At 63.7% G+C, this 26,367-nt stretch overlaps 1 protein-coding gene across 3 annotated transcripts in view; it reads right to left on the bottom strand.

Moving 5' to 3' along the window:
• Positions 1 to 10,978: 10,978 nt before the first annotated feature.
• Positions 10,979 to 26,367, bottom strand: part of TSNARE1 (t-SNARE domain containing 1) — a 90,764-nt gene continuing 75,375 nt past the window's right edge. For 2 of the 3 annotated variants that reach the window (XM_059168721.1, XM_059168720.1), the window contains exons 11-13: positions 20,160 to 20,232; positions 18,336 to 18,794; positions 10,979 to 12,164 (exon numbers count right to left, since the gene is read on the bottom strand). In XM_059168721.1, the coding sequence (XP_059024704.1) occupies positions 11,566 to 12,164; positions 18,336 to 18,794; positions 20,160 to 20,232 (1,131 nt within the window). In that variant the 3' untranslated portion in view covers positions 10,979 to 11,565. The remainder of the gene's footprint in view (positions 12,165 to 18,335; positions 18,795 to 20,159; positions 20,233 to 26,367) is intronic. The other variant, XM_059168723.1, reaches the window with a different exon arrangement.

Raw genomic sequence — 26,367 nt, 5'->3', positions numbered from 1 at the left:
CGAGGAGGCCTCTGAATAAGGTGTGAACATCTCAGCATGGAGATTTTTATTCCATTTTTCCAATGCTTTTCACCATGCCTGGTATAGAAGCCTCATAGTGACCACCATCATCGCCACCACCATCGCCACCACCACCACCACCATCACAATTATCTCCATCACCACCATCACCATCATCACCATCACCACCATCACCTCCATCACCATCATCACCATCACCACCATCACCATCATCACCATCACCACCGCCACCATCACCACCATCATCACCACCATCACCATCACCTCCATCACTATCATCACCACCATCACCACCATCACCATCATCACCATCACCACCACCACCATCACCACCATCATCACCACCATCACCATCACCACCATCATCACCACCATCACCACCATCACCATCACCTCCATCACCATCATCACCACCATCACTATCACCTCCATCACCATCATCACCACCATCACCACCATCACCACCACCATTACCACCACCTCCATTAGAATGAGTCACGGTGCCATGTGCTTCGCATGCATCCCTGAGAGCTGTTACTGATACATATTTTACAGAAAAAGAGAACGAGAAGCAGAGAGCTTATGCGATGCGCTCAAGGTCACACGCAAGGAGTCATTTACAGAATTGGGATTGGAACTGTCTGACCCAAGGGACCATCTGCATTTGTTTAATAAGTCGCAGCGGCTGCCTCTACTCAGTACAGCTCCTGGAGAAGGGGGTGCTTGCTGTGAAGGAGACAAGATGCTGGGCCGACTCTGGGCCTCGAGAACATGGTTGCTCTGGGCCACAGGTACTGGAAAGAAAATACGCTCATTTGCATGTAATTTGCATACAGCTGCTGAAAATAAGCCCAGATTCCCCATCACTTAAAAACTGCATTGTTTCTGTCTTGAATGGGACCTTCCCACGCGCACACCACCCCCAGTCACCCTACTGTGGGGTTATGTCCCCTTGTCACCCCTCTGAAGGAGGCAATTCCCCACTGGGGGTGACCGTAGACAGGGAACCTCCTCTCTCTCAAGGAGCTAAGTCTTCCCACGGCCCTCCCGGCTGAAGCATGCAAAGTTGGACGGAGGCAGGGTGGGAGGCTGCGTTCTCCTGCAGGGGAGAGGCTGAGGGGGACCACCTTGCCTGGGTAGGTGTTTTGTGAGCCGATGAGTTCCTTGACAGCAGACCTAATGCCTCTAAACACCCGGGCTGGGCAGGATGCCAGGGGCTGCTTCCACGGGCAGGCTGGCTGCCGTCTGCCTGGCCCAAGAGCCTCTCAGGGCCTCCTGCCTACTCCAGGCCAACATCTTCCAGCCCCGACCCTCCCACCTGCCTGCCCCTGGGCCAGGGCTCAGGAACGCTGGGCAACTTCCCTGCTGCTACAGCTCTCCCATCTCTGGGACTCAAGGCTGTTGGGCTTGGAAGAAGCTGGGCTACTCGGGGCCCCTGGAGGCTGCCCCCCTGGGTGAGATTACAGAAACGCTTGTGAACAGGTTCTGGGTCTCTCTGGAGATCCACCTGAGACCGGGGTCTGTCTGGGAGATTGGGAGGTGCGGCCACGCCCCTCCCTTTATGGCAGCCCGGGTGGGGGCAGCTCAGAGGCTGCAGGTTGGGCCCCGGGCATGCCGCTCTTCTGTCCGCGGGCCCGGCTCCCTCCATCGCTCCCAGCCCCCATCTGCTCATGGCAGAGCCAGCCACCTCCCGGAGCGGCCCTTCTGGCCACTTGGTTGGTGCCACGCCAAGAAAATGGACCAGTTCCGCCTCCGTGCTCCAAACGCTGCCCCAGGAGGCAGACAAGTGCTCAGGGGCACACACCATACACCCACACACGACAGGTGCACCACGCCTGGGCGTACACATCTGCCCCCACACAGACAAGCATGCACACCCACCCCCCGCACAGACAGACGTGCACAGACAAGTATGCACACCCACCCCCCCCCGCACAGACAGACGTGCACACCCACCCCCTCACCCCCTCCTCCGCACAGACAGGTGTGCACAGGCTCACCGCCACCCCCAGGGTGTGCCTGTGCCTCCAGGCTGGGCGCAGGTGCTCCTGGTACCTTGCACAAGTCTCTCCCTCACTGTGCAGGGATCACAGGCATCTCAGCTCAAGGGGCTGCTGTAAGGACCGCACAGGGAGGCTCCCCCACCCTAGGGGGCAGACCTTTCCTGCTCTAAGATCCCTCCTTTGGGAGGCTTTTCCAAATCTATCGGAGCCATGCTGATTTATCCGCGGTCCTTGTCTGGCTCAAGTGCTGGCATTTAATTAGCCACTCTCTCTGGCCGCTTCTTCCGGGCCTCAAGGGCACGCCCTGACCCTGGCCCATGAGACAGGAACACAGTGGCCAGGCCAACCGGCCGCCCCAAGCCACCCCTCCCAAAGCCCGGTTGCCAGCACCTGCTGGCCCTCCCAGAGCGCAAGGTGGGCGCCCATTTGCTGGAAGAGCGCAGCAAGTCCACAGGGAGGAGGCAGCACCCAGGGCTCACGAGGTCCGGTCCTTTTGAGCAGGACTTCTTCAAGGATCAAGAAAGGGTGACGCAGCCTGTGCCTGGGGGGGCCGGAGGGCCACACACCTATCGCTGCCTCCCTCCGTCAGCTTTGGGGGCACCGCCTGCGGGAGTTCACTCCCACCTGGAGCGGCCAAAGCCACCAACAGCCTGGCCCCAAGGCCCGCACACCTTCCTGCAGGCTCCCCAGGTCCCGACCTGAGGACACTCGCACTGCCGGCCCAGAGACCAGGCGTGTCACCCCAGGTCCCTGACATCCTGGACGCAGCACGGCAGACACAGAGGAGCGGGGCCACCCCCAAAGTCGGGATGAGCCCAGGCCTCAGGCGGCTCCGAGTAGCCAAGGACACTGTGGGGCAGGTAGGCGGGGGGGCTGCGGGGGGTGCGGGGGCTGGGCCGCATCCCCCCTCCTTCCTCAGGAGGACACCGTGGCTCTGGCCCACAGCACAGGGTGTTATCAAACCCTAAATGGATAGATTTTAATCTCCGCCTAGGGCTATTTTTCTGCCCGGTGCTCTTGCCTGGAGGAGGACTGGAGGGGCCAGTAATGCTGCGGCTGGGAAAGGGCAAGGCTCTGGGGCCCTGGGCCTGAGGCCCAAGTGCACACAGGGTCACCCCTCCCCACCCCCCCACGTCCCCGCCAGCTGTCACCCAGGGCGCCCAGAACACAGCTCACATCTACATCGCTCAGCAGATGGAGGAGAGAATCTGTAACAATCTGATCAGGAGAATGAGATTGTCCCGTGTTCTCTGCGCCCGGGGAGTCACACGCTCTCAGGCCTCCACGAAATCCAATTGCTGCTTATTTAACCTGCTCAGCCTCCAAATTAAAAGGCAGCCTCCCCTCCCTGTCCCCTGCCCCCACTCTCCCCTCCCCCCGCAGCAGGCTTCAACGGCCCACTGGGCTGCCGTGGTAAAAACACCCCGTCCCCACGAATGCCAGGAAGAGGCCCCCACAGCCTCCCCTGGGGCACCGTGGAGCTGAGTCACGGGGAGGGCAGGGGCAGCCGGCCTTCAGGGACAGGGAGCGCGGCTCCAAGCCGGCCAGACCCCGCACCCGCAGGCCTGGGAAGGCTAAGTCTCCCTCCCCCCTGCACCGGGCTGGGGATGACTCCTGGGCCCTGACAGCCGGCAGGCACCCAGCAGAAGTCTCTGCGATTGTAAGCAGATCCAAACCCCGAATTTTACAGAGAAAATGGGAAAGGTCAAGGCATGGTCATGGGAAAACCAGCCCAGAGCCTGAGCCCCTGGGAAGCTCAACAGACTTGTGAAGGGAGAGGAGGGGAGGGGAGGGGGGAGGCGGAAGGAAGGGAGGGGAGGGAGGGGAAAATTAAGGAGCCTCTGAGCAAGCCAAGCGGAGCCTGGACAGTCCCGCCCCTCCCTGGAGGCGCATGAGCGGGGGCTGGGCCAGGTGGCCGGAGGGGTCCTGGGCCAGGCCTGCCCTTGGCTGGATGTGGATGAGCTCAGGAGCCCCCGCTGCACCGGCTGTGTTAGTCACCTGCCCAGGGGGCCGGCCCCAGCCGTGCCTCCCAAGACCCTCCAACTCCCGCCCTCCCCACTGCCCAGACGAAGTACGGGAGGACTTTTATTGAGCACCGACTGCATGCTGAGCTCTGTCAGAGGTGCCAGGTGGGGACCACCGCCATAACCCTGCCCGTGGAGCCTGCATCCCACTTGGCAGAGACTGCGCCCTGGGAGACAAGTCCCCACGGGGGCATCAGCCGCAGGGGCACGCATCGGGGAGTCCTCTCTATAAAGGGCCGCGGTGGGCAGGCAAGGGGTGGGCGCAGGGAAGGCGGCCGCACTGACGGAGGGTCCGTGACCGGCAGGCTTGCTGGGCTCGTGGGGAGAGGCCGGGCAAGGGGCCGCCGCCGAGTTCGTGTTCCATGACACGGCTCCTGGCATCCGTCGGATCCTCGTGGCAAACGCGAGGCTCCGGAAAGGCAGGTGCCCTGGTGCAGCGTGGCTACGGCTCTGCCGGGATCACTGCCTCTGCGGTCCTGGGACGGGTACGCAGTCCCCGGAAAGGCGCGTCCAGTCCATGGTGCCCTTTGCAGCGGGCCCATCTCTGACGATCAGGAGTCTGCGAACTCCCCTCTTTGTCCGGCCTCTAGAAGAGTCTGTAGAGGCTGGATCTCTTCCTTGAAGGTCGGGGGATGGGGGCACCTGAGGGTGGGCATGGGCTGCCCGTGCCCCGCGACCCGCGTGCCTCTCCAGGAACCTGTGTGTTTTCTACGTTGAAACGGTGCTGGCATCAAACCTTCATAGAATGCTCCTGTTCTGGGATCTCGGCTCTTCCTTCCTGGGTCCGTCTCACGAGTGGCTGGTCTACGGTCCCGCTCTCTCCGGCGTCCAGGAGACTCGGCCGTCACTCCCTCGATGTGCCCTCGTCGCCAGCGTCCCCCGCCGGCTCGCGGGTTTGTGCGTCCTCCTTCCTCCGGCTCTAACCTCTGCCTCCCGTCGAGGCACGCGGTCCTCCGGCCGCCTGCCTGGTTGTGGCCGAAGCGTCTAAGGCCACAGACTTCTTCCGCAGGTCCCCAGAGGTCCCCACATCGACGAGTCCTTCCTCGACCTCTGAGCTACGTAGAAGTCTTTTTAAACTTCCCAACATACAAAAAACGTATTTTTCTTTTACTACTTACACCGTCAGTTGCATTTCTCCAGCTGCGTGTTCTAAGCATCGGGGTGTGTTTTGTTCTTTACGGACGCCCTGAAGTCTGCCGACACCTGGCACCAGGGGGTGAGCACGTCCCCGGCACACTGGGTGCGGGGGAGGGAGCTGCTCCGGGGCGGTCCGGGCTCTGCGGGTCAGGGGAGCCCGGGCTCACTCACCCCCCTGAGCCCCCCGCAGAGCCTCCCCCACGAGGCGGGGCTCCCCCTGGCGGAGGGAGAACCTGGAACTTTCTCATCACAGGCTCAGAACCCACAGGCACGGAACCCACAGGCACAGAACCCACGGAACCCACGGAACCCACAGTCCTCCCTGAGCGTGGCCCCCTTTCCCGTCTGCCGGATGCTTTTCCTTCCACGTTACTCTTGTTTTCTCTTTTTTATTTAATCTTTGCCTTTTTTGCTCAATAAGAACTTGTGTTTGCTCAATTGTGTTCTCATTCCGTTCTCACTGGTTGGAAAGCCCAATCCCCTCTGACTCCTGCTTCCAAGGGGACCCCTGCCTCAGACCTCACTGTGCTTTTCACTGATCCCGTGAGATCCCGAGATCTCGTCACGTGCGCTCTGGCCAGCGCCACCAAGACCCGCACACCACGGCCCCGTGGTCCCCCTGCAGCTGCGCCTTGGCCACCACGGCATTCATCCTGCCACCATCGCCACAGGGCCGCGGCTCTGACCACGTTCTATGTGGGGACTCACATGGCAGGGACCCCGAGCCCAGCCGGTCTGCTCAGAGCCCTCGCGCCGCACCACACCGCGTGGAGACACTGTGCTTCCACGGCTAACCAGGAAGGACATTCGGCGCTTCCAGTCGGGGACTCCTACAAACACAGATGCTGCGGACGTCTGAGTACAGGTTTTTGGTGAATGGGACTTTTTACTTGCCTTGGATAAGTGCCCAGGAGTGCGGTTGCTGCGCGGTGTATTTAAGAAACTACCTAACCAGCTTTCAGAGTGGCCTCCCCGCAGGCAGTGCACGGACAGCCCAGGCTCCCCGTGTCCCCACGTCTCGCCTTCTGCCTCTGGGGCAGGTGTGCGGCAGGACCCCATTACAGTTTTACGCCGCATTTCTCTAACAGCTGGTGGTGCTGGATGTCTTCTCAGGTGCTCACGGGACCATCAAAAATCTTTGGTAAATATCTGCTCAAATCTTCTGCCATTTTCTCACTGAATTGTTTGTTTTCTTACTGTTGAATTTAGAGAACTCTTTACATATACAGGATACAGGCCCTCTGCTTCTCTCCCTAAATAGCTTGTCTTCCCAGCGTCTTCATAGGGTGTAAGTTTTTAATTTTGATGAAGGAGTTTTTACCGTGTGTAATTATTAACAGAAGCCAAAATTAATCCATATTTAACTTCCCTACGAACAACATGAGATGAGAAAACTTCAGCAGCTCTTCCCATCGGTTACACTACCTGTCTGGGTGTCGGTCTGAGCTCTCCAAAAACGTCGCCCCACGAATTAGACGCTATAATCATCATTACTACCTTATTACAAGGTAACTTCACTATTTCACAGTCATTTGTTGGTCCTTGTGTCCCAGGTGTTCCTTCCAGGGCCGCCTCCCTCCTCCTGGTGAGCCCACCAGGCTTTCACCGGCGCGGACGCTCCTGCGTTAGTCTTAGTCTTCGTCCTCGGCGGGCGTTGTTGCTGGCAACAGAACTAACGCTCACGGTTATTTTCCGAACGCTTCGCAGACGGCCATGCCGGGCTCCGGGCTCTGGTTGTGGCCGTGATGTGGGCGGCAAGTACACCAGTCACACTCGTCCGTTCCACGCGGACGGGATCCCCTGCCGTGGTGCTCCGCGGCTTCTCCCCGCGCGGCTGGGACAGCAGTTGCCTCATTTCTGCTGCGGGGTGTCCCCGCGCCCGCCCTGTGCCTGCCTGGCCCACGCCCGACTCCGGCCCTCTAGGCCCCGGTGACCACACTCTGCCGGGCTCCGCGCTCTGCAACACACCAGCCGCTCCGGGTGTCCTCTGGTCGCCGTTTGTCACGTCCTCTGCCACCAGATGCCCAGGCTCGTGGCCGTCCACGGAGCTCTTCATTCTAGAAGTTGGAGGTGATCTTTTTCAGGCACACGTGGTCACTTTTGATAATCTCTTATCGCCCATTGTTGTGATTTCATCTTATTTTAAAGCATTTCACAGCAACCACCTGCGGCACAGCCGGCTAATTCCCGCAGCTAATTTTCGGCGCCGACGGGCTCGGCGCCCCAGTGGACACAGGCCGGGCACCCGGGACAGCGGGAACCACTCTCCTCCCGGCCCCGGCGGCTGCAAGTCCGAGCCCAGGACCCGGGCGCAGGTGGGGCTGGTGCCCGAGGCCCCTCTGCCGGCGTGTGGACGGCATCTCCTCCCCGTGTCCTCACGCGGTCGTCCCCCAGTGCATGTCTGCGTCCTGCTCTCCCCTCATAAGGACACTGGTCAGCGTGGATAAGGGCTGTCATCCTCTGAGGGCCCGGGGTGAGGACTCAGCACGTGCAACTGGGGACAGAGCTGGACCCATAGTGGGGCCTGTTTTCTTATCTCTGCAACTGGTCCTGCCTGCCTGGCTTTCTGCTCTGCTGCCCCATCACATACAGAGTGGCCTCCAGCCGTGGGGTCACATGGGCCCCTCATTCTGTGGGCCTCCCACAGGCCTCACTGGCCACTCCTGCCATGAAGGGCTTTGCAGGTCTGGGGTCTCAGATCAGTCCTGAACTTGCTCCCCACGCTGCGCTTCCCATTAGGGCTGCCGGGGCGGCGATGGGGGCGGATCAGTTTCCTTGTCGCTTCCTGGCAAGGCGGCAAAGCACCGGAGCTGGGGGTTTCCAGGTCAGACTGTTCTAGCAGGAGGGCCGCTGGGATGGCTAGCCCCGTCGTCCGAGGGCAGATGTGGCCAGCTGCCCGCACACCCGCAGCTGCTCCAGGAGTGAGACGCCGAGGCTCCCTCACCTGGGAAGGCCGCGCAGCGAGGGAATGGGGTGAGAGCCTGCGGTCCTGACCCGGGCTCCAGGCGTCACCCCTGCACCCCAGATTCCTGCAGGAGGGTGCACAGAGGTGACCTGCAGCGTCTTCCCGATCCCGGCCTATCTGACCTCTGTGCAGTCGAGCCGCAGACCGGCTCCTGTCGCGGCCACTGACCCCTTCTAGATGCCCCACACTGGGACCGTTTCTTCTCTACCCCACCGGCCCCTCCGGATCCCTCCCCTGGCATCTGTCAGGGCAGCCCTCCCGCTCTCCTCCATGGGACTGCTCCTGCCTTCTCTCACGGCCCTGTCCCCCTCCTCTCGCACAGGGTCCTCAGAGCCCTGTCCCCTCCACGCCCCTTCCCTCCTCAGGCCCCACAGCCCCAGCGACCCCCGTGCTGCTGGGACAGCCCGCTCATGCACCTGCTCCCGAGCACCCCACTGCTGGGCCCAGGGTCACCTGGGACGGCCCCCAACCCTGGCTTCACCCCCCACCTGCTCGCTTCCATCCTGAGTCTGTGCTGCTGGGGAGCGTGCGAGCAGGGGTGCTGCTGGGGAGCGTGCGAGCAGGGGTGCTGCTGCGGAGCGTGCGAGCAGGGGTGCTGCTGGGGAGCGTGCGAGCAGGGGTGCTGCTGGGGAGCGTGCGAGCAGGGTGTGCTGCTGGGGAGCGTGCGAGCAGGGGTGCTGCTGGGGAGCGTGCGAGCAGGGGTGCTGCTGCGGAGCGTGCGAGCAGGGCAGGGTCGAGGCCGGGCCGAGCTCAGGCCACTGCAGTCCCACCTGGGGGGGGGGCGTACTTTCACTGCCCCCTTCCCACGCTCCCCAAAGATTCCTCTTCCCGGGACACTCTGACAGCTCCTGTCTAACCCGAGATCACAGCTTTTTCCGAGAGGCCCTGAAGGCTCCCCTGATGCATCCCTGAGAGGAGGTTCCAGAGCCGCAGGGGTGAGGGCGGCACCTCTCCATGCACGGCCAGCCTATTCTCCCTGGGCCGTGGCCCAGCCTCCTCGTGCGCGCCGACCCGTGGCCTGCGGACAGGCCTCCCGCGGTGGTGGTGGGGGGGTTCCTGCAGCCAGCCTGGGCCACGGGCACGCGACTGAGCAGCGCCCGCAGGCCGCGTGAGCCCGAGGACCGCAGAGCCGCCCGCGGCGTCGACTCACCAAGCACGGACTGCTTCTAAGTAAACGTCATCCCGCCCGTGTTCTCCAAAACAAGCCATCTGGGCTTTCTGTCAGATGCAGCCAAATCTAGTCTAACTTAAACGCAGGAAACACTTACCCGGAATGTATTTACTTCTAAGTATTGTTTTCTATGGCCGACCGTGAGCTCCGCAAGCACAGGCTTCTGGTCTGCCTGGTCACTCCTGCATCTTCAGCACCTAGCACGGGGCCCGGGCCAGAGGAGGCTCGTGGTAGGTGTTACAGAAATAACAGGGTCAGGGCTCAGGGTAACCCAGGTTAGGGCCCAGAATATAACTAGGATGAAGGCTCATAGTGTGACCAGAGTCAGTGCTCAGTGTGGGACCAGGGTCAGGGCCCAGAGTGGGACCAGGGTCAGTGCTCAGTGTGTGACCAGGGTCAGGGCCCAGAGTGGGACCAGGGTCAGGGCTCAGTGTGTAACCAGGCTCAGGGCTCAGTGTGTGACCAGGATCAGGGCTCAGAGTGGGACCAGGATCAGGGCTCAGAGTGGGACCAGAGTCAGGGCTCAGTGTGGGACTAGGGTCAGGGCTCAGTGTGGGACCAGGGTCAGGGCCCAGAGCAGGACCAGGGTCAGGGCTCACTGCATGACCAGGGTCAGGGCTCACTGCATGACCAGGGTCAGGGCTCAGAGCGGGACCAGGGTCAGGGCTCAGTGTGGGACCAGGGTCAGGGCTCAGAGTGGGACCAGGGTCAGGGCTCACTGCATGACCAGGGTCAGGGCTCAGTGTGGGACCAGGGTCAGGGCCCAGAGTGGGACCAGGGTTAGCATCTAGAGGGTGACCAGGCACAGGGCTCAGCGAGTGACCGGGATCAGAGCTCGGTCTGAGACTGAAGGTGTCAGCCTGCATCACAGAGGAGCAGCGCTCACAGCCAGTAGGGAGGTGAACGACCACCTGGGGGGCATCTTTTAGCAGACAGGAACATCCATCCCCTCCATCCAGAGCGAAGATGAACGAGGCTTAAGAGCTGGCATGAAGACGGACCTGAGGTTTTAGCAGAAAGAAGGCTTCCCAGGGAGGGGCCGTCGGAGTGAGGCTGCCATGGGCAGCCCATGGCATCATAAGCCCCATGGGGCGGGGGGCGGGATGGCGGCTGGGCCACGCCGCAGGGAGCAGAGATCGCGCGCTCTTCTGAGACGAAGTTACAGGCGTGCTGCTGCGCCACGACGAACACAGAAAACCAGAGCAGGGTCCCGCCCAATGTGCTGGTGACACTAGTCTTGGCCCTCCTCGATGCTGGGCTTCCCTGGGGCCCGGGAGCCAGCACACCGTCCCGTCCACGCCAACACTTGAGGCTGCCACTTCTGGAGAAGACTTTTGCCCACAGCGGTCAGGAGAAGGAAGCCGAGGGGAGAGGGGCAAAGGGCACGTGGCCCAGGACCAGCGAGGACCTGGGGTTCAGGGAGCCCTGCCCTCTCCTGCTGGCCCCTGCGGAGCTGTGTGGCTGCAGCCGTGTGACAGGGGTGGACACCAGCTCCCTGAGGGACCCTAGCACGGGTGCGGCAGGTCACCCATGGAGATCTGAACACCCCGCCAGCGCTCGGGGCTCCCTGCCGGGGCTGAGCACAGCAGCCCGTCCGCAAGAACAGCACTGGGCTCGTCTCATGGGTTGGCGGGTATCATCAGCACGGTTACTGCATTTTTTTTTTTTTTTTGGTTACTTTATGCTTATGTAAGAAAAATAACTTCTTTGTGAGAAAATCAGGAGGTACAAAACAGCATCCCACCCAATACAGTACCAAGTCCCACATACATGTCCGTGTGTCTATCACACCACTGATCTAAAACCGGGAGAAATGACAGCAGGCCCGCAAGACGTGGTTCCCTTGGCAGGATCGTGGAAAGCATCGGAGCGCGGCCCACAGAGCCCGTACAAGCAGGAGGAGGAGGCGGCTTGCAGGGGGGCTATCCAGGTGGGGGATGCTGTACCCCTGCGGCTGTCCTCCAAGGCACGCAGCCCAGCCGGTGAGAGAGCGGGACGGGAGGGGGGCTGGGCTCGGCCCCGCCCCTCTGCCTCCTCCAGCCATAAGGTCCCTGAGTAGATGTCTGCCCAGGACCCACGGGCCGGCCCCAGAGCCTTTCCCTGCACATCATTGAGCCCCACAGACAACGCCCATGAAGGTGTCCTTCATCCTCACTGGCTCCATGGAGGCCCAGCTAAGCCCAGCTGCCCCCAAGCCCACCTCCCAGAAGGGCTGGAGTCCCTGCTGTGGCCCTCGGGGGGGGGTCAGACCTCCTCCTCCACCTTCAGGATCATCCCTGAGAAGACCTCCAGGCCCGGGTGGGGGCGCTGGGGGCTGCCCCGGGAGCCTCCGCTGGGCCCGCAGGCCGCTCTGCCAACAGGGGTGCCGTCCCCGACGGGGGGCGAGGCTCCCGGCACGGGGCAGGCCTCCACCAGCTTCTCGAGGGTGCGGTTGAGGGCCTCCATGCCGTCAGCCAGCCGCTGGTTCTGCTCCGCCAGCCTCTGCAGCAGCCGGTTCTGCTGGGCCATCAGCACGCTCTGCTGCTGGGACCAGTGGGACAGCAGGGCCCCCTGTCGCCGCTGCGAGTCCAGCAGCCGCTGCTCAAACTCGGAGGCCTCCCCCGCGGGCCTCCAGGGGGGTGGGGGTGGTGCGGTGGGGGTTGGGAAGGGCCCGAGGGCCCCTGGGAACGCAGCCGCAGGGGGCACGGAAGCTGGGGAGGCCAGAGAGGCCGGCGGGGAGGGCGAGGACGTAGGCGCGGGGATCGTCCCTCGTCGGTCCGAGGGCTCGGGTTCCGGCAGGCTCGGCCCCTCCAGGGTCCGCAGGGGTAGCCACAGGCTGCTGGGGGCGTCATCGTTCTCGTCCGCTGGTGGAGGGAGACAGGAAACGTCAGCCGCAGCAGCCATGATGGGGCGACACATCGGAGGGGCGGAGAGGTGACGGAAGGGGCCCTCTGCACACAGAGCTGCTTGGGTCTGCAGTGCGCTTCTGTGGTGGGCAGCGGCACCCACACGAGGAAACTAGGGGGACTCACGGGGTGAGTCTTCATCCAGCAACACTGAGGTCCTAACCTCAGCCTGGAACTGCGAAGCCTCGGTGCCCTGATGCTTGTCCATACGTCCAGCCAGCTGGCCGCTGTCTGTCCCCCCCCCCCCCGCCTGCCCACCTGTTCCACTGCAATACCACCCACTCATCTACCTGCCGGTTTCTTCCTCCAACATCCAACCGTCTTCTTCCCTTCGTCTCTCCTCCTTCCGTAAGCTCATCTGTCCGCGCGCCCACCCACCGCCCACCCAACATCCTTCCGTTCACCACACCTCTGTGCACCCACACAACCATCCAACCTTCCACCCATCCAGGCCCCCACCCATCGATCTCCGGGTCCTCCGACGAGTGGGTGTTCCGGGAGGAGGGGAAGGTGCACCAGAGCTTCCCCAGGGCAGCAGGACCAGTCCCGGACAGGAATCCGAGAGCCTCGGCGGCAACACGGCGCCGCCTCTTGAGAGCTGGGAAGCCCTGCTCCTCCCGGAACCGCCGGCCCCAACACGTGCATGTAGGGACGTCACCCTCTCTCTCGTCAGGTGGGGTGGGGTAGGGGGGACACTGGCCAACTTCTCAGGGAAAACCTGGACCTGAGGCCTGGGCCTGGGCCCCGTGCTGCCCGCCAGGCTGGCGATGAGCAGGACCTTCCCTTGCGGCAGCCATATGGCCGCGCCTCCCGTCAGGGCCTGCCTCGCCTCACCTGTGGCACAGGTGTTACCGCTCCACAGCGGAAATGGGGTAGGGATCGGGTCACCAGAGGGTCCAGTGGGCTTCCCGGGAACGGGACGGGGGTGGGGCTTGGGCCCGATGAGGACCCCCCCGCGCCGCCTCCACGTCCTCCTGCCGCTCCTCCTCCTCACGGCCCCGTCTTCGCGTGTGGTCCTGGCACCCGCCGATCCCGCCGACGGCCAGCCCCGGCGGTTCCCAGAGGCAGCCACCGGCCGGCTCAGTGCTTCCCTCTCAAGCTGCCGCGGTAGGGAGGGCGCCCGCAGGCCCCGCCGTTGGAAGAGCTCCCATCCGAGGGACGCCGGGCCCTGAGCTTCGGGCAAGTCTGCCCTGCATGTCATCTGCGACCTGCACCTTCCACTCCAGGAGGGCCCCGGAAGGACCAGGCCTGGTGGAGAGGCCCCAGCTGGAGGGCCTGGCTGCCCTCCGTGTGCTGCAAGCGGCGGGGCCGTGGGCCAGGCGGTGAGCCCCGAGCTGACGTCAGCCTGCCTCCACTCCCATCCTGCGGACGAGACCTTGGCCCAGCCTGGTTCTTCCCCGCTCTCACGGGCCGCTGTCCGTCAGCCCGACTTCTCTTTCCAGGGCCGCCGATGCAGGAGACGGGAAGCCAACACCAGCTGTGACTTCCCGGAGACCCCAGGCAATGAGGGCATCATGGGCCTCACTCTCCCCAGGGTGCTGTGTGCTGCTCCCACCCACCACGGCCCGCGCACGGGGCTCGCACTCCAGCCCCCGGATCCTGAGCGGGCCTGGGTGGCTCCGCCTTCCGCCTCTGAGCGCGCCGCCCCCTCCACCAGGACAATCACTACTTGGCCTTCAAGATGGAGCGCGCGCCCTCCCGGGAAAGTCAGCCTGCCCCAGCGGCCCAGAGGCCTCCTCTCACTGGACTGGCCCGTCCACTGCACCCTCCCCCTGCGATGCCCCCTCGCGGAGCGACAGGCTCTACAGTGTCCATCCCTGAGTGTCAGAGCCCAGCGCGGAGCAAAGGGCCAGTGAGCGGTGAGGAGGGAGTGGGCACAGCTGCCCCGCCCTCCGCCCACCTGATGGGGCCGAAGCCTACCAGGCCCCATCACGCGCTTACACGGCAGCTGCGGGTCGCACAGAGGCCTGGCCATCAGCCCCCGGGACTGCTCGAAGCCCCATCGCAAAAAGATGCAGGCCTGATGTTTGCTGTCACTCCCTCTGAGCAGCCAACTTGCCCCAAGCCGGGCTCTGATGGCTCTAAGAAGGGGCCGCCCATCCCAGCCTCCAGACCAGAGCCCGGCCGGAGGCAGCCCCGAGCCACACAGGGGCCTGGGCGGCTGGTGCAGGCAGGAGGGTCAGAGGAGGGTCAGAGGAAGGGGACAGACCCAGCTTGCCCATCTGGGCACAAGAGACGCCACAGAGCTTTCTGGAGAGGCAGCCTGGCGATCACGCTCCTGAGCGCCCACAGCAGTTAGATCCCCCACACGCGCCCTGTTCACATTCACGACCAGTTCCCTGCCCTCCGACTGCCACTAAGCCAGCTGGGCCAAGGCCAGGGCCACCTGCCTCGGAAGGTGCAGACCCTGCAGCCCTACCTTTCCCTCCGCAGCACCAGTCCCCCTTGGCTCTGAGAAGATCCTGTGGGCGCGCCCTCCCAAGTACAGGGCGGGGCCTAGGCCTCCCAGGGAAACGGGACGGAGGGGGCCATGGGCCAGCCAGGCCTGTCCCTTCATACTGACTTACTTGATGCCGGCTGGCTCCAGCCAGGAGCTCGCTGGCCACCTCTGTGTGCGAGGACGCAGCCTCAAGGCTGGCTTCAATACTATCTGCAAATCAAGACAACAGAAGGAATTACAGATTGTGACCCTGAGGACACCACAAGGGCAAGCCCTGGGGAGCCCAGGCCCAGAGATGGGGTAGGCTGGAGGGCTGCTGCCCCACCCCAGGCTCACGGAGGCCCTATGCTGGCGTTACTGGAGACCAGGCGAGGAGGCCAGCCTCCAGAGCCGGGAAGAGCGCTGGGCTACCTGGCTGGCATAGGCACTGGCCACCAGAGCCATCAGGAGGCACACCTAGGGACAGGGGCAGCTCACTCAGGAGAAGACAGAGGCCAGCCCGGAAAGAGGCCTGGCCTGTGACTCTTCTGTGCCCTGGGCCAGTCCTCCTGCTCCTGACCACGGCCCCTGCCTCGAAGAAAGGAGCAGGGGACCTGTCTCTGTGGGTGTCCTGGAGCCACGGGGAGGACCCCTGCCTGGGCTGGGAGCAAAGGCGCAGGGGACCGGCAGCACTGCGCCGGCCCAAGGTCTCCGGACCGTGGCCGACCAGCTCGGTCTTCAGTGTGGGGCCTCAGGCACACGCAGGGTAGGGCTGTCAGTGTGGCGCTGAGCTGTCCCACCGGCGGCACAGTCGAGCCACCCCCACACGCCCCAGGTCAGCCCCAGGAAACTGGAGCACTCCACGCCGCGATGCCGCGGTGAAAACACGCGCCAAATTCATAACTGGACCCGCTCGGGGCTCAAGGCCAGGCCACGCAGACACACAGAGCGATGGTGAGTGAAGACGGCGACATCCTCCACGGCAGGAGCTGAGTGTGAATCCCGACAAAGGACGGGTCTACACCGTGCCCTCCTCTACCCCCAGGGATCCGGTAGCAGAGACAGAGCGAGAAGGTGGCCGCAGCAGGAGGCACTCTCCTCGCAGACCAGCGGCCGCGACGCCGGCTGCCGCGAACACGCAGCTCCTTCTCCGAGGAGGAGGTGACAGGACTCCAGGCTCCAAGGACATCGGGGGGCAGAAACAGCCTGATTGCTCTCTTCCATCTCCCTGGACCGCGACACGTCTAGTCCGGAGCGGAGCGCGGTGGCAGGGGACACCCAGCCTCTGCCCGGCGACGGCTCTGAGGGGCGGCTGTCTCCTCCGGGCTTCCCTCCCCCAGGCCCTCCACGCTGAGCCCCACTGGGAGGAGAGCAAGGAGGGACTTACCCCTTCTCGTGCTGGGGCAGCCCTGCTTCTCCCCCACCTGCAGCACTGGCAGCGCATCGGCCACCCAGGCCCCTGGTCCTGCCTCGGCCCCGCGGACGTGCCAAGGAGCCAGCTCACACCCCGAGGCCTTGGGCAGCGGCAACCCCGCCCTCCCCCTGCGGAGGTTAGAGACGGACGCCCAAGACAGGAGTGATGACCTCCACGCACAGACAGACTGCAGTGTCGGGGACAGAGCCTGGGCCGCCCTGCACCCTGCTCTCGGGCTCCAAGAAAGCCCGAGTCTGGTCAGCCTCCAGCACAGGCCCTGGGGACACTGGGAACCAGCTCTGACGGCAAGAGACGGCCTGGAGACACGAGCGAGCCCACGGCCAAGCCCACCTCGGACCAAGAACAAACATATCCAGCCCACAGAGCGCTCCCCAGATCAGACTCGGCTCTGCCCTGGGCTGCCACATTAAGCAGACCCGCCCCCCACAGCCGGCTCCTTCCCCAAGGGGCTACTGGGCAGCCCCCCACCACCTGGCCTGCTCGCTCTGATGCTTCATCTGCCCTGAACCACTTCTGCTCCCTCCTAAAGACCCCTGGTTGTTCGGGGCAGATCTACAGGTGCCCCCTGCTCACCCCCACTCCCACGCAGGGGCTCTGCTCCGGAGACCACAGTGCCCAGACTCTGGGCCAGGCCTGTCGGGGAGAGAACCTCCCGCCAGCACCACCTCCAAACATTCAGAGATAGCAGGGGTGCACCCCAAAGCACAGAGAGCTGCCCGCTCAGCACCCCGCGGAGGCCCCCAACTCTGCCAACGGGCTATCCACAGCCCCTGTGGCCGCGAGGAGCCCCTGCAGGCCTCCCCCTGCCCAGGCACCAGGCCACCGCTGACCCAGACAGAAGAACTGGTGTGCCGCGCCGCAGTCATTTCTGCCACCGCCTCCTGCCCCGAATCAGGGTCTGCAGCCACCTCCCTGACCCACACTCAGCCCTGCCAGGGAGATCCGGCCCCAGGCCACTCCCTCGCCCTCGGTTGCTCGGCGACAGTCAGCCCAGGATGCACAACCCCAGGAGGGGCTCCCCATCACTAAGGGACCAGTCAGCCGCCACTGTGACGGAGGCGAGCCCGGAGCCGGCAGGGTCTAGGGAAGGGGGCTCCCGGCCCAGCCGCGCAGGCAGGGACATCTGTGCTGGACTGGACCCCACCATCAGCCAGTTTGCTGAGCCAGCACCAGCGACCTTCAGGAACAACACGATCACCAAGTTCGGGCCGGGCTGCAGGGCTAGGGACTCGTGGGGTGGGCCCAGGCACCCCAGTGTGCACCCCAAAACCGGGTCTGGCTCTGTCTCTAGCAGAATGTGGCAGCCTCCCCTGGCCTGAGAGGCTGGCCGCATCCCGCGCCGTCCCCCAGGCCCACGAGCAAGGCCAGTGCCAGGGAACGGTGTGTCCACCCACATCTTCTGCCGGGCCCGTACAAGCCGCGCCGTGGCCAACTGCCGGCGTGCCTGCGTGCAGGCTGAGTCCTGTGCTGCACTGTGTGGCCTTCAGGAGAGCTGGGCCTGCTCCAAGCTTCATCCCCAAGGTACGTCCAACAGCTCCTCAGGAAGCAGAGTCTGTGTCGGCCGAGAGCAGGGGTGCAGCCGGCACGAGCAGCCTGACTGGGACATTCCGAGGCATCTCGAGGAGGAGGAGCGGCAGGAGGCATGGAAGGTGGTGGTGAGCAGAAGTCCAAGCCAGCACCCCTGGGAGCCGGAGGGGGCTGTGCGTGGCAGGGAAGACCCCATCACGCCCCCTAGGCCTTCCTTACCAGGTACAGAAACTTCCAGCAAAGGGGGGGCCCTACAGACGGGCACATGGGCTCAGAGTCAGAGGGTCCGTGTACCCTGGGAAGCAGGGAGCCACTGGAGACTGCCCTGGTCAGGGGGCTGAGTGACCCCAGGGAGAAGAGCCCCCATAATGAGAGCATGGGAAGGGGTGGTCCCCTCCCCCACATCGGGAGAGTGGCCCCAGGTGGGGATAGGGAGGGAAGCGTGGCCCCTTGTCCTCCGCTCCCTGAGCCTCTGGGGGCCCTCGGCTGTGCTAGGTCATGGTGGGGGGACCCCCAGCAGGGCTCCCAGCTTGGGGCCAGGAGGAGCCTGGCTCTGATCCTCAGCTCCTCAGCTGCCCAGGCGGACGGGCCCCTCTCTGACCCCAGGCTCAGTTCCCCAGCTGGAAGCAGAGAGCTACCACACGGGCGGTGGGCAGACCCACAGGCCCCCAGCCCTCCTGAGGGTCCCGCTCCCTGGGGCCCTTCACCGTACCGCCAGCACGGGGGCAGGCCCAGGGGGCTCACTTACTTGGCAGGGGCTCGGCGGCCTGGCCCTCGCCTGGGGGGGCTGGGGCTGAGAAGGTTTCGGCCACCATGCGCTCGACAGGGGTGAGCAGGAGGCCGGGGGCCGGCGGGCGCTCAGCCAGCTTCTTGCGTACCGCCCCACGCAGGTCCCGCCACTTGTGCTTCAGGTCGCCCAGGTCGCGCCGGCAGTGGCCCAGCGCGTTCACCGCCTGCAGGATCTTGTTCCACGTTCGGTGCTTCCGGGAGGGCGGGCCCCGCAGCGCCCCAAACAGCAGCGGGTAGTGGCGCGTCACCCTCCGTACCAGCACCTCCGTCTCCTGGGGGCTGAAGTTGGGCTTGCGTGTCTTGGTACGGGAGTGGAGGCCCTGCCGCAGGGACACACAGCCCAGCCCGGGCAGCGGGGCCGCCACGGCGGGCTCAGGGCTGGAGCTCTGCTGGCATGTGGCCTTGCTGCTGCCGGACCCTGGAAAGGCACCAGAGGCTGAAGGGGCAGGCAGGGGTCAGTGGTCAGCTAGGGGGACGGGGGGCAGGCGGGCTGGGGCCGGGCCCAGCCAAGCAACACCAAGCTCACCGCCTCCACTGTCCCTGCAGAGGGGCACACGGGCCCCTGCCCATCCCCCAGCACAGTAAGACCGCCCACAGCAGCACACGGTGGGATCCTCAGGTCTCAGCAGCACTCGGCCCCTGGTGCCCCACTCCAGGTGCCCCAAGGTCCCCAGGCCCTGATCACAGTGGCTGCGACTCAGCTCCCTCTGCACGTGCCCCTCTCAACTAGTCTGTCCCTGGGACTGAATGACCACCTGGATGACATCTGGAGTGGACAGAACACTCAGCACACCCCGCCCAGAGGTAGTCAGAGGAGGCAGGAACAGCGGCCACAGCCACGCTGAGGCCAACAGGGCTGCGAGGCAGGAGGACATGCAGCCCAGGCAGGCAGGGGACTGCACACCCCAGGGCACCCACTGCACACCCCAGAGCACAGCTCTACTGCGCAGCCCAGGCTGGGAGGAGTGAAAGGCCCAGGTGCTGGGCAGAAGGCCCCGCCCTCCTGGCAGCAGGCCCCGCCCTCCCCAGTCCCTTCCTCTACTGCCCATGCAGCAGGGCATGGCTGGGCCGCCCAGCGGGGAGCAGGACACACACAGACTTCAGAACCAGGGAACGGAGCGGGTGACAGAGGCTGGCTGGGAGCTGGCGGTGCTAGCCAGTGGCTCTAGTGCCAAGAGTCGTCCCCATGCTTCTGGGCCAGGGACCCACGGTTCCTATTACATGCCCCCCACCCCCTGGCCTCCCAGGCACTCAGGGCTGCAGCCGAAGAACCACGTGGCCACCTGGGTAGAGAGGACAGGCTAGGTGGGGCCAACGTCCTCACATGGAGGGAACACAGAGACCAGGGCCGGGTCCCCCCTGGTGCAGCCCTGCCCCCACCACACCCATTTCCTGAGGCATGGAAACCCCAAGGCAGCTCTGGGCTCCGCGTGTCCAGCACTCTCTGCTGGGTCACAAGCTGCAGCCTTGACCCCTCCCCCACCTAGCGCAGTCTGTCCTCAACCTGGAGAGTCCTCGAGTGGGAGGAAGGCCCAGGGCGGGAGGCATGGAGGCCCAGACTCCTCAATGAGCAGAAAGGGTGGGCCACCCTCTTGCAAGAGCCTCCCCAAACCCAGCCTTCCTGAGGGTCTGGGGACACCGGGGACACAGAGAGGGAAGCAGAGGCTCAGACCTCCAGAACCGCCCTGGCTCTCGTTCGTCTGGAAGGCAGCCTGCCCACACCTGGGGGGAAGGGCATGTGGCCATGGGGGGCAGGTGCTTAGAGGGTAGCACGGGTACCCACCGATGGCATCTCCTTGCTCTGCCACCATGGAAGCCAAGTCCTTGATGATCTGATTGACATCCAACAAGTCACTCTGTGGAAACAAGAGGATGGCCATTAGGTGCAGTGGTCAAGGGCACAGTCGTCAGGGAGTGCTGGGTGAAAGCCAAGAACCAGGAGCAAGCCTGGGCCACCACCCCCGAGACAAGGCAGAGATAGGTCTGGGATCTGAATATTCTTTCCTGGTCTCAAGGCCAAACCCCGAGGTCCCTGGGTATCCCTGGCTGTAAGGCACCACACTGGGTAGAGATGATCAGCGCTAGCCCCTGGGGCTACAGTCAAGTGCAGAGCAGTGCTGCCAACACCATCTGCAGCTTCTACAGGCCTGTCAGCCCTGGGGACACCTCGCTCCCCGTACCTGCTCTCAGGCTCCTCGAGTAAAGGAGGGTCTCTCTCCCTCTCCACAAACACACAGCCCCTGGCACAAGCCAGCACCCAAGTGCTGCTCAATATATCCTGGAGGAGTTGGGTGGACGGTGGGTGGACGGGGGATGGAGAACAGACAGGTGGAGAGATGATGGATGGACACATGGATGGATGAGTGGGTGGATGGCGGATGGATGGATGGACGGATGGGTGGACAGATGGATGGACGGATGGGTGGGTGGGTGGATGGCGGATGGATGGGTGGGTGGATGGGTGGACAGATGGATGGATGGATGGGTGGATGGGTTGATGGGTGGGTGGACGGACGGACGGATGGATGGTAGATGGCAGATGGATGGATGGGTGGATGGGTGGGTGGATGGCGGATGGATGGATGGATGGATGGGTGGACAGATGGATGGACGGATGGGTGGATGGATGGACAGAAAGATGGTTGTAGGGATAGAGATGACGGATGGACGGGTGGATGGGTGGGTGGATGGGTGACAGATGGACGGGTGGTGGAAGGTGGACAGACAATGGGCATATGGATGGATAAACAGCGAATTAAAGGGTGGACAGGTAGATACAAAGATGGATGCTGGATGGTGGATGGTGGGCGGTGGACGGACGCCAGTCCCATGGAAAGACTGAGTGGCTTCATGAAGCCATGAACATGGTAAGGAGTAGAGATTTGCACCAGGAAGGTTTGGGGCATCCCACGTAAGCATGTCTCACGTCCTCCGTGTGGCCCAACTGTCTTATCTGCATTTGCCAGCGAAGTAGCAGGGCCGCTTGTGAGGGATGTGGCCACACCCCTGGAGCAGTGTTGGGGGCACGTTGCACAACACTGTCGTACTCGGCAGCACCCCTCAGGCCAGGTCCCAACGGCCATCTGACAGTAAAGGTTGTGTACACTCAAGGGGGTCCGTGACCTGCGGGGCCTCTGAGAGAGAGAGATGGCTGGGACTGGCACCTGTGCCCACTGGCTCCAAGGCCACACTTTCCCTGAAGGCCACTTTGCAGGGCACAGCTCCTCCACCCGCCAGCCAGGTGACTGTGCACAAGACCATTCACCTCAGGGCCAGATTTCCTCATCTATCGTGTAAGCAAAACCAAAGCTTCCTCCCCAGGAGCCCGGCCCATGGCCAGGGCCGAGCATGACTCAGGGAAGAGTCCTTCAGGCCAGTGAGAGCGGCAGGGGAGGCAGGAGTGGGAACCCGACCCCAGGCCCACCCTCTCTGCAGCTCATTCTGGAACCTCAATCGATTTCCACAAGGGTCATCAAGACAGGACGGGGAAATTCATTTCTTTTTAGGAGTGTTCTGGGAAATGAAGCAATTAGCACGATCTTAACCCTGTATGTACTGTCGCTCACAATTCAATTACGGGTTTAGCCACAGTGCAGGCAGACAGCTGCTCAGTAGAAACAGCCCGTGGCTGGGAAGGTGGCGGCCCACTGGCAAGCCTGTGGGTCTCGGCTCTGCAGGATGGCAGCATCCATCCACCCATCCATCCGTCCATCCATCCATCCATCCATCTACCATCGGAGGGTGCTAGGTGGCCCTGAGCCTGGGCCCTCTTCTAAGCTTCCCGTCATCACAGCCTTCTGAGCGAGGCTATCAGCCAGGGAGCCCAAACCTAGGCTCTACCCTAAAGCCGAGACGTCAAGGTCATGAAACCAAGACTGCAGGCTCCGAGGGCCTCAGTCACCCTGCTTCCCTGCCCAGATTTCCAGGTTTCCACCTAAGCCCTGTCAAAGGCCCAGCACAGGCCATCACACCCAACCTCCAGCTTGGTCACCAAGGCCTCCCTCATAGGAGGCTTGTTAGGGGGCCCTGAGCCTGGCCCTGGGTGCACCTGGACTCTGGGACTCCTAGGAGCCTTTCTAAGGTGACTCGGTCTCCCCACGCTGTATGTGAGCACGCCTGCCGGTAACCGCACTTTGAGGACTGGGGAGACAGGGAGGCCAAGTCACCAAGAGGTCGAGGATCTCTCCCGAGGACACGAGACTAATCAACGTTGGCGCCAGTAATCAACGTTGGCGCCAAGTCTGGACTGGCCTGCCGCAGGCCACTACAAAACCAGACCTCACTGCTTTGGGGCACCCTGGCAGTCACGACACCTGGAAGTCCGTACACGGGGGTGTCACCCACATGGGCAGGACTCACGGACATGCACTCCATCACTCCATCTCCTCCCACGCAGGATCACGGCTGGCCTAGGGACCCAGTCTCCCTCAGCAAAGGAGCGGGCAGGGAGGGTGCTGTGGAGCAAGTGTTCCATGGCCCCACGTGCTTCTGCTGGTGTCTGCCAGGTCCGAGGGCTGCATGAACCCGGCAGACAACAGGGATGCTGCGAGGGGCCGCCCTCAGGAGGGAAACAGACTATGGGGAAGGGCTGGTGAGCTTGGGGCTGCAGACCCCTCCCAGACCCCCAGGCAGCAGCCCCCTGCAAGCCCCTGCCTACGGGCCCCCCAACAGCTCCAGGGACGAGTGGGGAGGTGGGGCCCTATGGACGGCTCTCCACCCAGGGTGCCTGGCTCCAGGGTGTGTGCCTCCTGCAAGACGCTCCCGTCACTGGGGCCTCCTGAGGTGTCTGCACCGTCTGCAGCATCGATGGGGTAACTAGACAAGGCCGGCTCTGGGGACAGAGCTGCTAATTTGCCACGAGGGAGGGCCTGACAGAAGAGGTGTGGACGGGTGGCCTCAAGCCGGAGGGAGCATGCAGAATGGCAACATCTGGGCACAGGCCACTGGCAGGGACGATGTCCCTCTGGTCACTGTGCCTGGACCCCTGGGTACGCCTTGGTTCCTGGAGAACAAGGCCAAGGGCAAGTGGGACCCAACTCCTGGGCTCCCCTGGAGGATACGCCAAACATGTGGGCCTGGAGCCCCCGGTGGGAGCCACATTCCAGCAGAAGCTCGGTCCTCGTTCTGGGGTCGGGGGCTCGGAGCCAGGCTGGTCACGGGCCTGAGGGGTGGTGGGCCCGCACTGGGGGCCCAGAAGTCCCCCAGAGCTGCCCCAGGAGGGCGCCCTCCAGGGACGGCAGGCGGCGCCAGCGGCGGCCCAGGAGAGCGGGAGAGTGGGCGACATGGAAAAACGCAAAACACCTTCACTTAGTAAACGTTTAAATCATGCAATTATTTTCCTGATTGCTTCTAAAACTAGAACTCATTAAAAGCTCTCACAGAATCTTCTTTCTCCTCTTCTCCTGGCACCGCGGAGTAACAGCCTTGCACGGGGCGCGGGAAAACCGCGAGGCGCGTGTGCAAGTGCACCTGCGCGCTCCCTCGCCGTCAGGAATGAGAAGCAAGAAAACACCGCAGCACTTTTTCCATTACACCAGCTCTTCTTATAATTAGGATCTTGGCAACTGCCAGCCTGTGAGCACGACTGTTCCAGGTAGCGGAACGCCCAGTTTCACTGATTTATTCACGGATTCATAGTCATCAGCCCCGTCAAACCCCCGCCCCTGCGTTCCGGTTGCACCGTGCCGACCTCCAGGAGGGCACCCCAGGGCTCTGCCCTGCAGAGGCCCCTCGTCCTGAGCCCCCTCCCTCCTGGGCCTGCCAGGTAGCAGTGGCGACAGAGCAGTTCCTGGGCTGGGTCAGGTGACGCCGCCCCAGAGGGAGTGGGCAGCGCCGCTTGCACAGGAGAGATCAGGTGAGGCTCGGCAGGGGGAGCCCGGGGCACAGCCGGCGGTCAGGCCCGATGGGCTGCCCAGGACAGGAGTGGATGGACACGCGACTCGAGTCCCAGCTCCATTAGCCAGACCCGAGCCTGGCAAGCTTGCTAGGTGCTGGCCTTGGCTGGAGGCGCGGCCCATCCCGCTGGACCTCCGCGGCCCTGGGAGGGGACAGGCTGCCCCACCCTTCGGACAGAAGGCGGGGTCTCAGCCAGAGTTAGGTAGCGGCCCCTGGGCCCTGCACACCTCGGGGACCACCTGCACACTTCCCCCGCCCCAGGGAGGCCAACAGAGGGGCGGGGATCGGACCGTGCTGCCACCAGCACACCCTGCGCCTGAGTCACGCAGCCCAGGCTCGAGGCCCCGCCCTGCCACACTGGTGCTGCACCGGGCCAAGTGACGCGGCTTCTCTCAGCCTCCGCATCATCTCGGATAAAACTGGAACACAGGAGCGCTCCCTCTCGCAGGGCTGCTGTGAGGGCTGATAAAGCAGCGTATAAACAGGCAACGGAGCCTCCTCGATAAGTCCCAGCCCTACTCGGGAGGCCCGCCACGTAAACCTTGCGCACGCCTCCACCGGCCCCCGCACAGCTGCCCGCGGGCCATCCATCCCTCCGCCCCCCATCCGTCTCCACCCAGCCATTTGTCTGCACGACAGTCATCATGTCATGCGTCCTCTGTGGTTAGGACGACCCCGGGCTCGGTTCTCGCAGAGAAAAATCACAAGACGGTCCGTGACGCGGTACGCTCAACGACGCACAGGGGAGCCCAGAATTTCAGACGGACAACACCTGCACCAAGACTGGAAGGTACAGAGCAGGAGGAAGGTGCTGGAGTGTCTACAGGAACAGGGTGCGGGCAGGAAGGCGCCAGCGGGTTCAGAGAGCCAGGGCAGCTGGCGGAAAGGACCAAGGGAAGTGTGTGTGCTCCCGGGTCGGTGCCGGACGGCCAGGGGGACCCCCAACCCACCTGCCATGCTGTTCCTAGCGGCACCCCACACGTCTGCACCGCCGTAACCACCTTGACCACCAGAGCCCAGGTGAGGCTGTGGGCTGCCTGCTGCTGGGTCACAGAAGCACCCCCAAGCCTCCTGCTGGGGTGAACCCCTAGTCAGTTCACACCTTCCCCAGGCCCGGCAGGGTGTGAACTAGGGCACGGCCCTCCAGGAGCTCCCAGGGAGGGGTGAGTAGGGGCTGGGGGGCTTGGGGGGCCAGCTGTGAGCTGCACCCTGCCCACCCCCACCCCCCACTGCCAGATCTGGCTCTGCCCAGTGAGACCCCTGGAAGCAGCCCAGCTCTGCGGTGCACGGTCACCTGTGGGCTCACAAAGGTCCTTTGGGTTCCCTTAAGCCTTTCAACAACTCCCAAGACCACAGTCCCGTCTTACAGAGAAACCGAAGCTCCCAGGAGACCCCTAGGCGCTCTCATGGCCAGGCAGCGGCATGGCTAGGACTCGAACCTGGGCCAGACCTCCACTTCCCCTCTGCCATTAAGAGCTGACAGAGGCCAGACGGCCCCTCCCTACATGGGGACGAGGAATTTCCGGCTACCACCACAGCAGCCCCCCAGGCTCCGCAGCGAGACTTCCCTTTGTGCCAGGACTGCCCTGGTGGCGGCAGGCCATGCTGGACCACGGGTGGGCTTGGCCGCTGCTGTGAGGACACCGGACTAGCCGCCCTCCCCCGGCAGCCTCATTCCCAGGAGAAAGGAATGAGGGGCCTCCTGGCCTGCCGCCTTGGAGCACAAGGCCCTGGACACATACCTTCTGCTCTTCTGGACAAGGGGCTCAGTCGAGGCTTTCAGAGGCAGCTGCCCACAGCCCATTTTCGGAGGGGGTCCCCAGCGCTAGGGAATGGGCTCAGAGAGGGGACCTAAGGCTGAAAGGGATGTGAGAAGCTGCGGCCTGAGGAGCCAGCTCTGTCCAGACCGGCCACGGCCTTGCGGGGCGCAATCCGCTGGGGAGAGCACAGGACGAGGGTCCACGGTCAATGGGAACGGGAAGTGGGGCCTCAGCCCCACAGGCCGGACTCCCAGGAGGCGGCACTGAGGCCACAGAGAAGAAGGAGCCGGCCGCTGGTGGGGCTCCAGCACAGCTGTGGTGGACAGACAGACCACC

Source organism: Mustela lutreola, chromosome 3 (assembly GCF_030435805.1).
Source record: "Mustela lutreola isolate mMusLut2 chromosome 3, mMusLut2.pri, whole genome shotgun sequence".
Classification (NCBI taxonomy): Eukaryota; Metazoa; Chordata; class Mammalia; order Carnivora; family Mustelidae; genus Mustela; species Mustela lutreola.
This window is presented reverse-complemented; position numbering and strand designations above follow the sequence as displayed.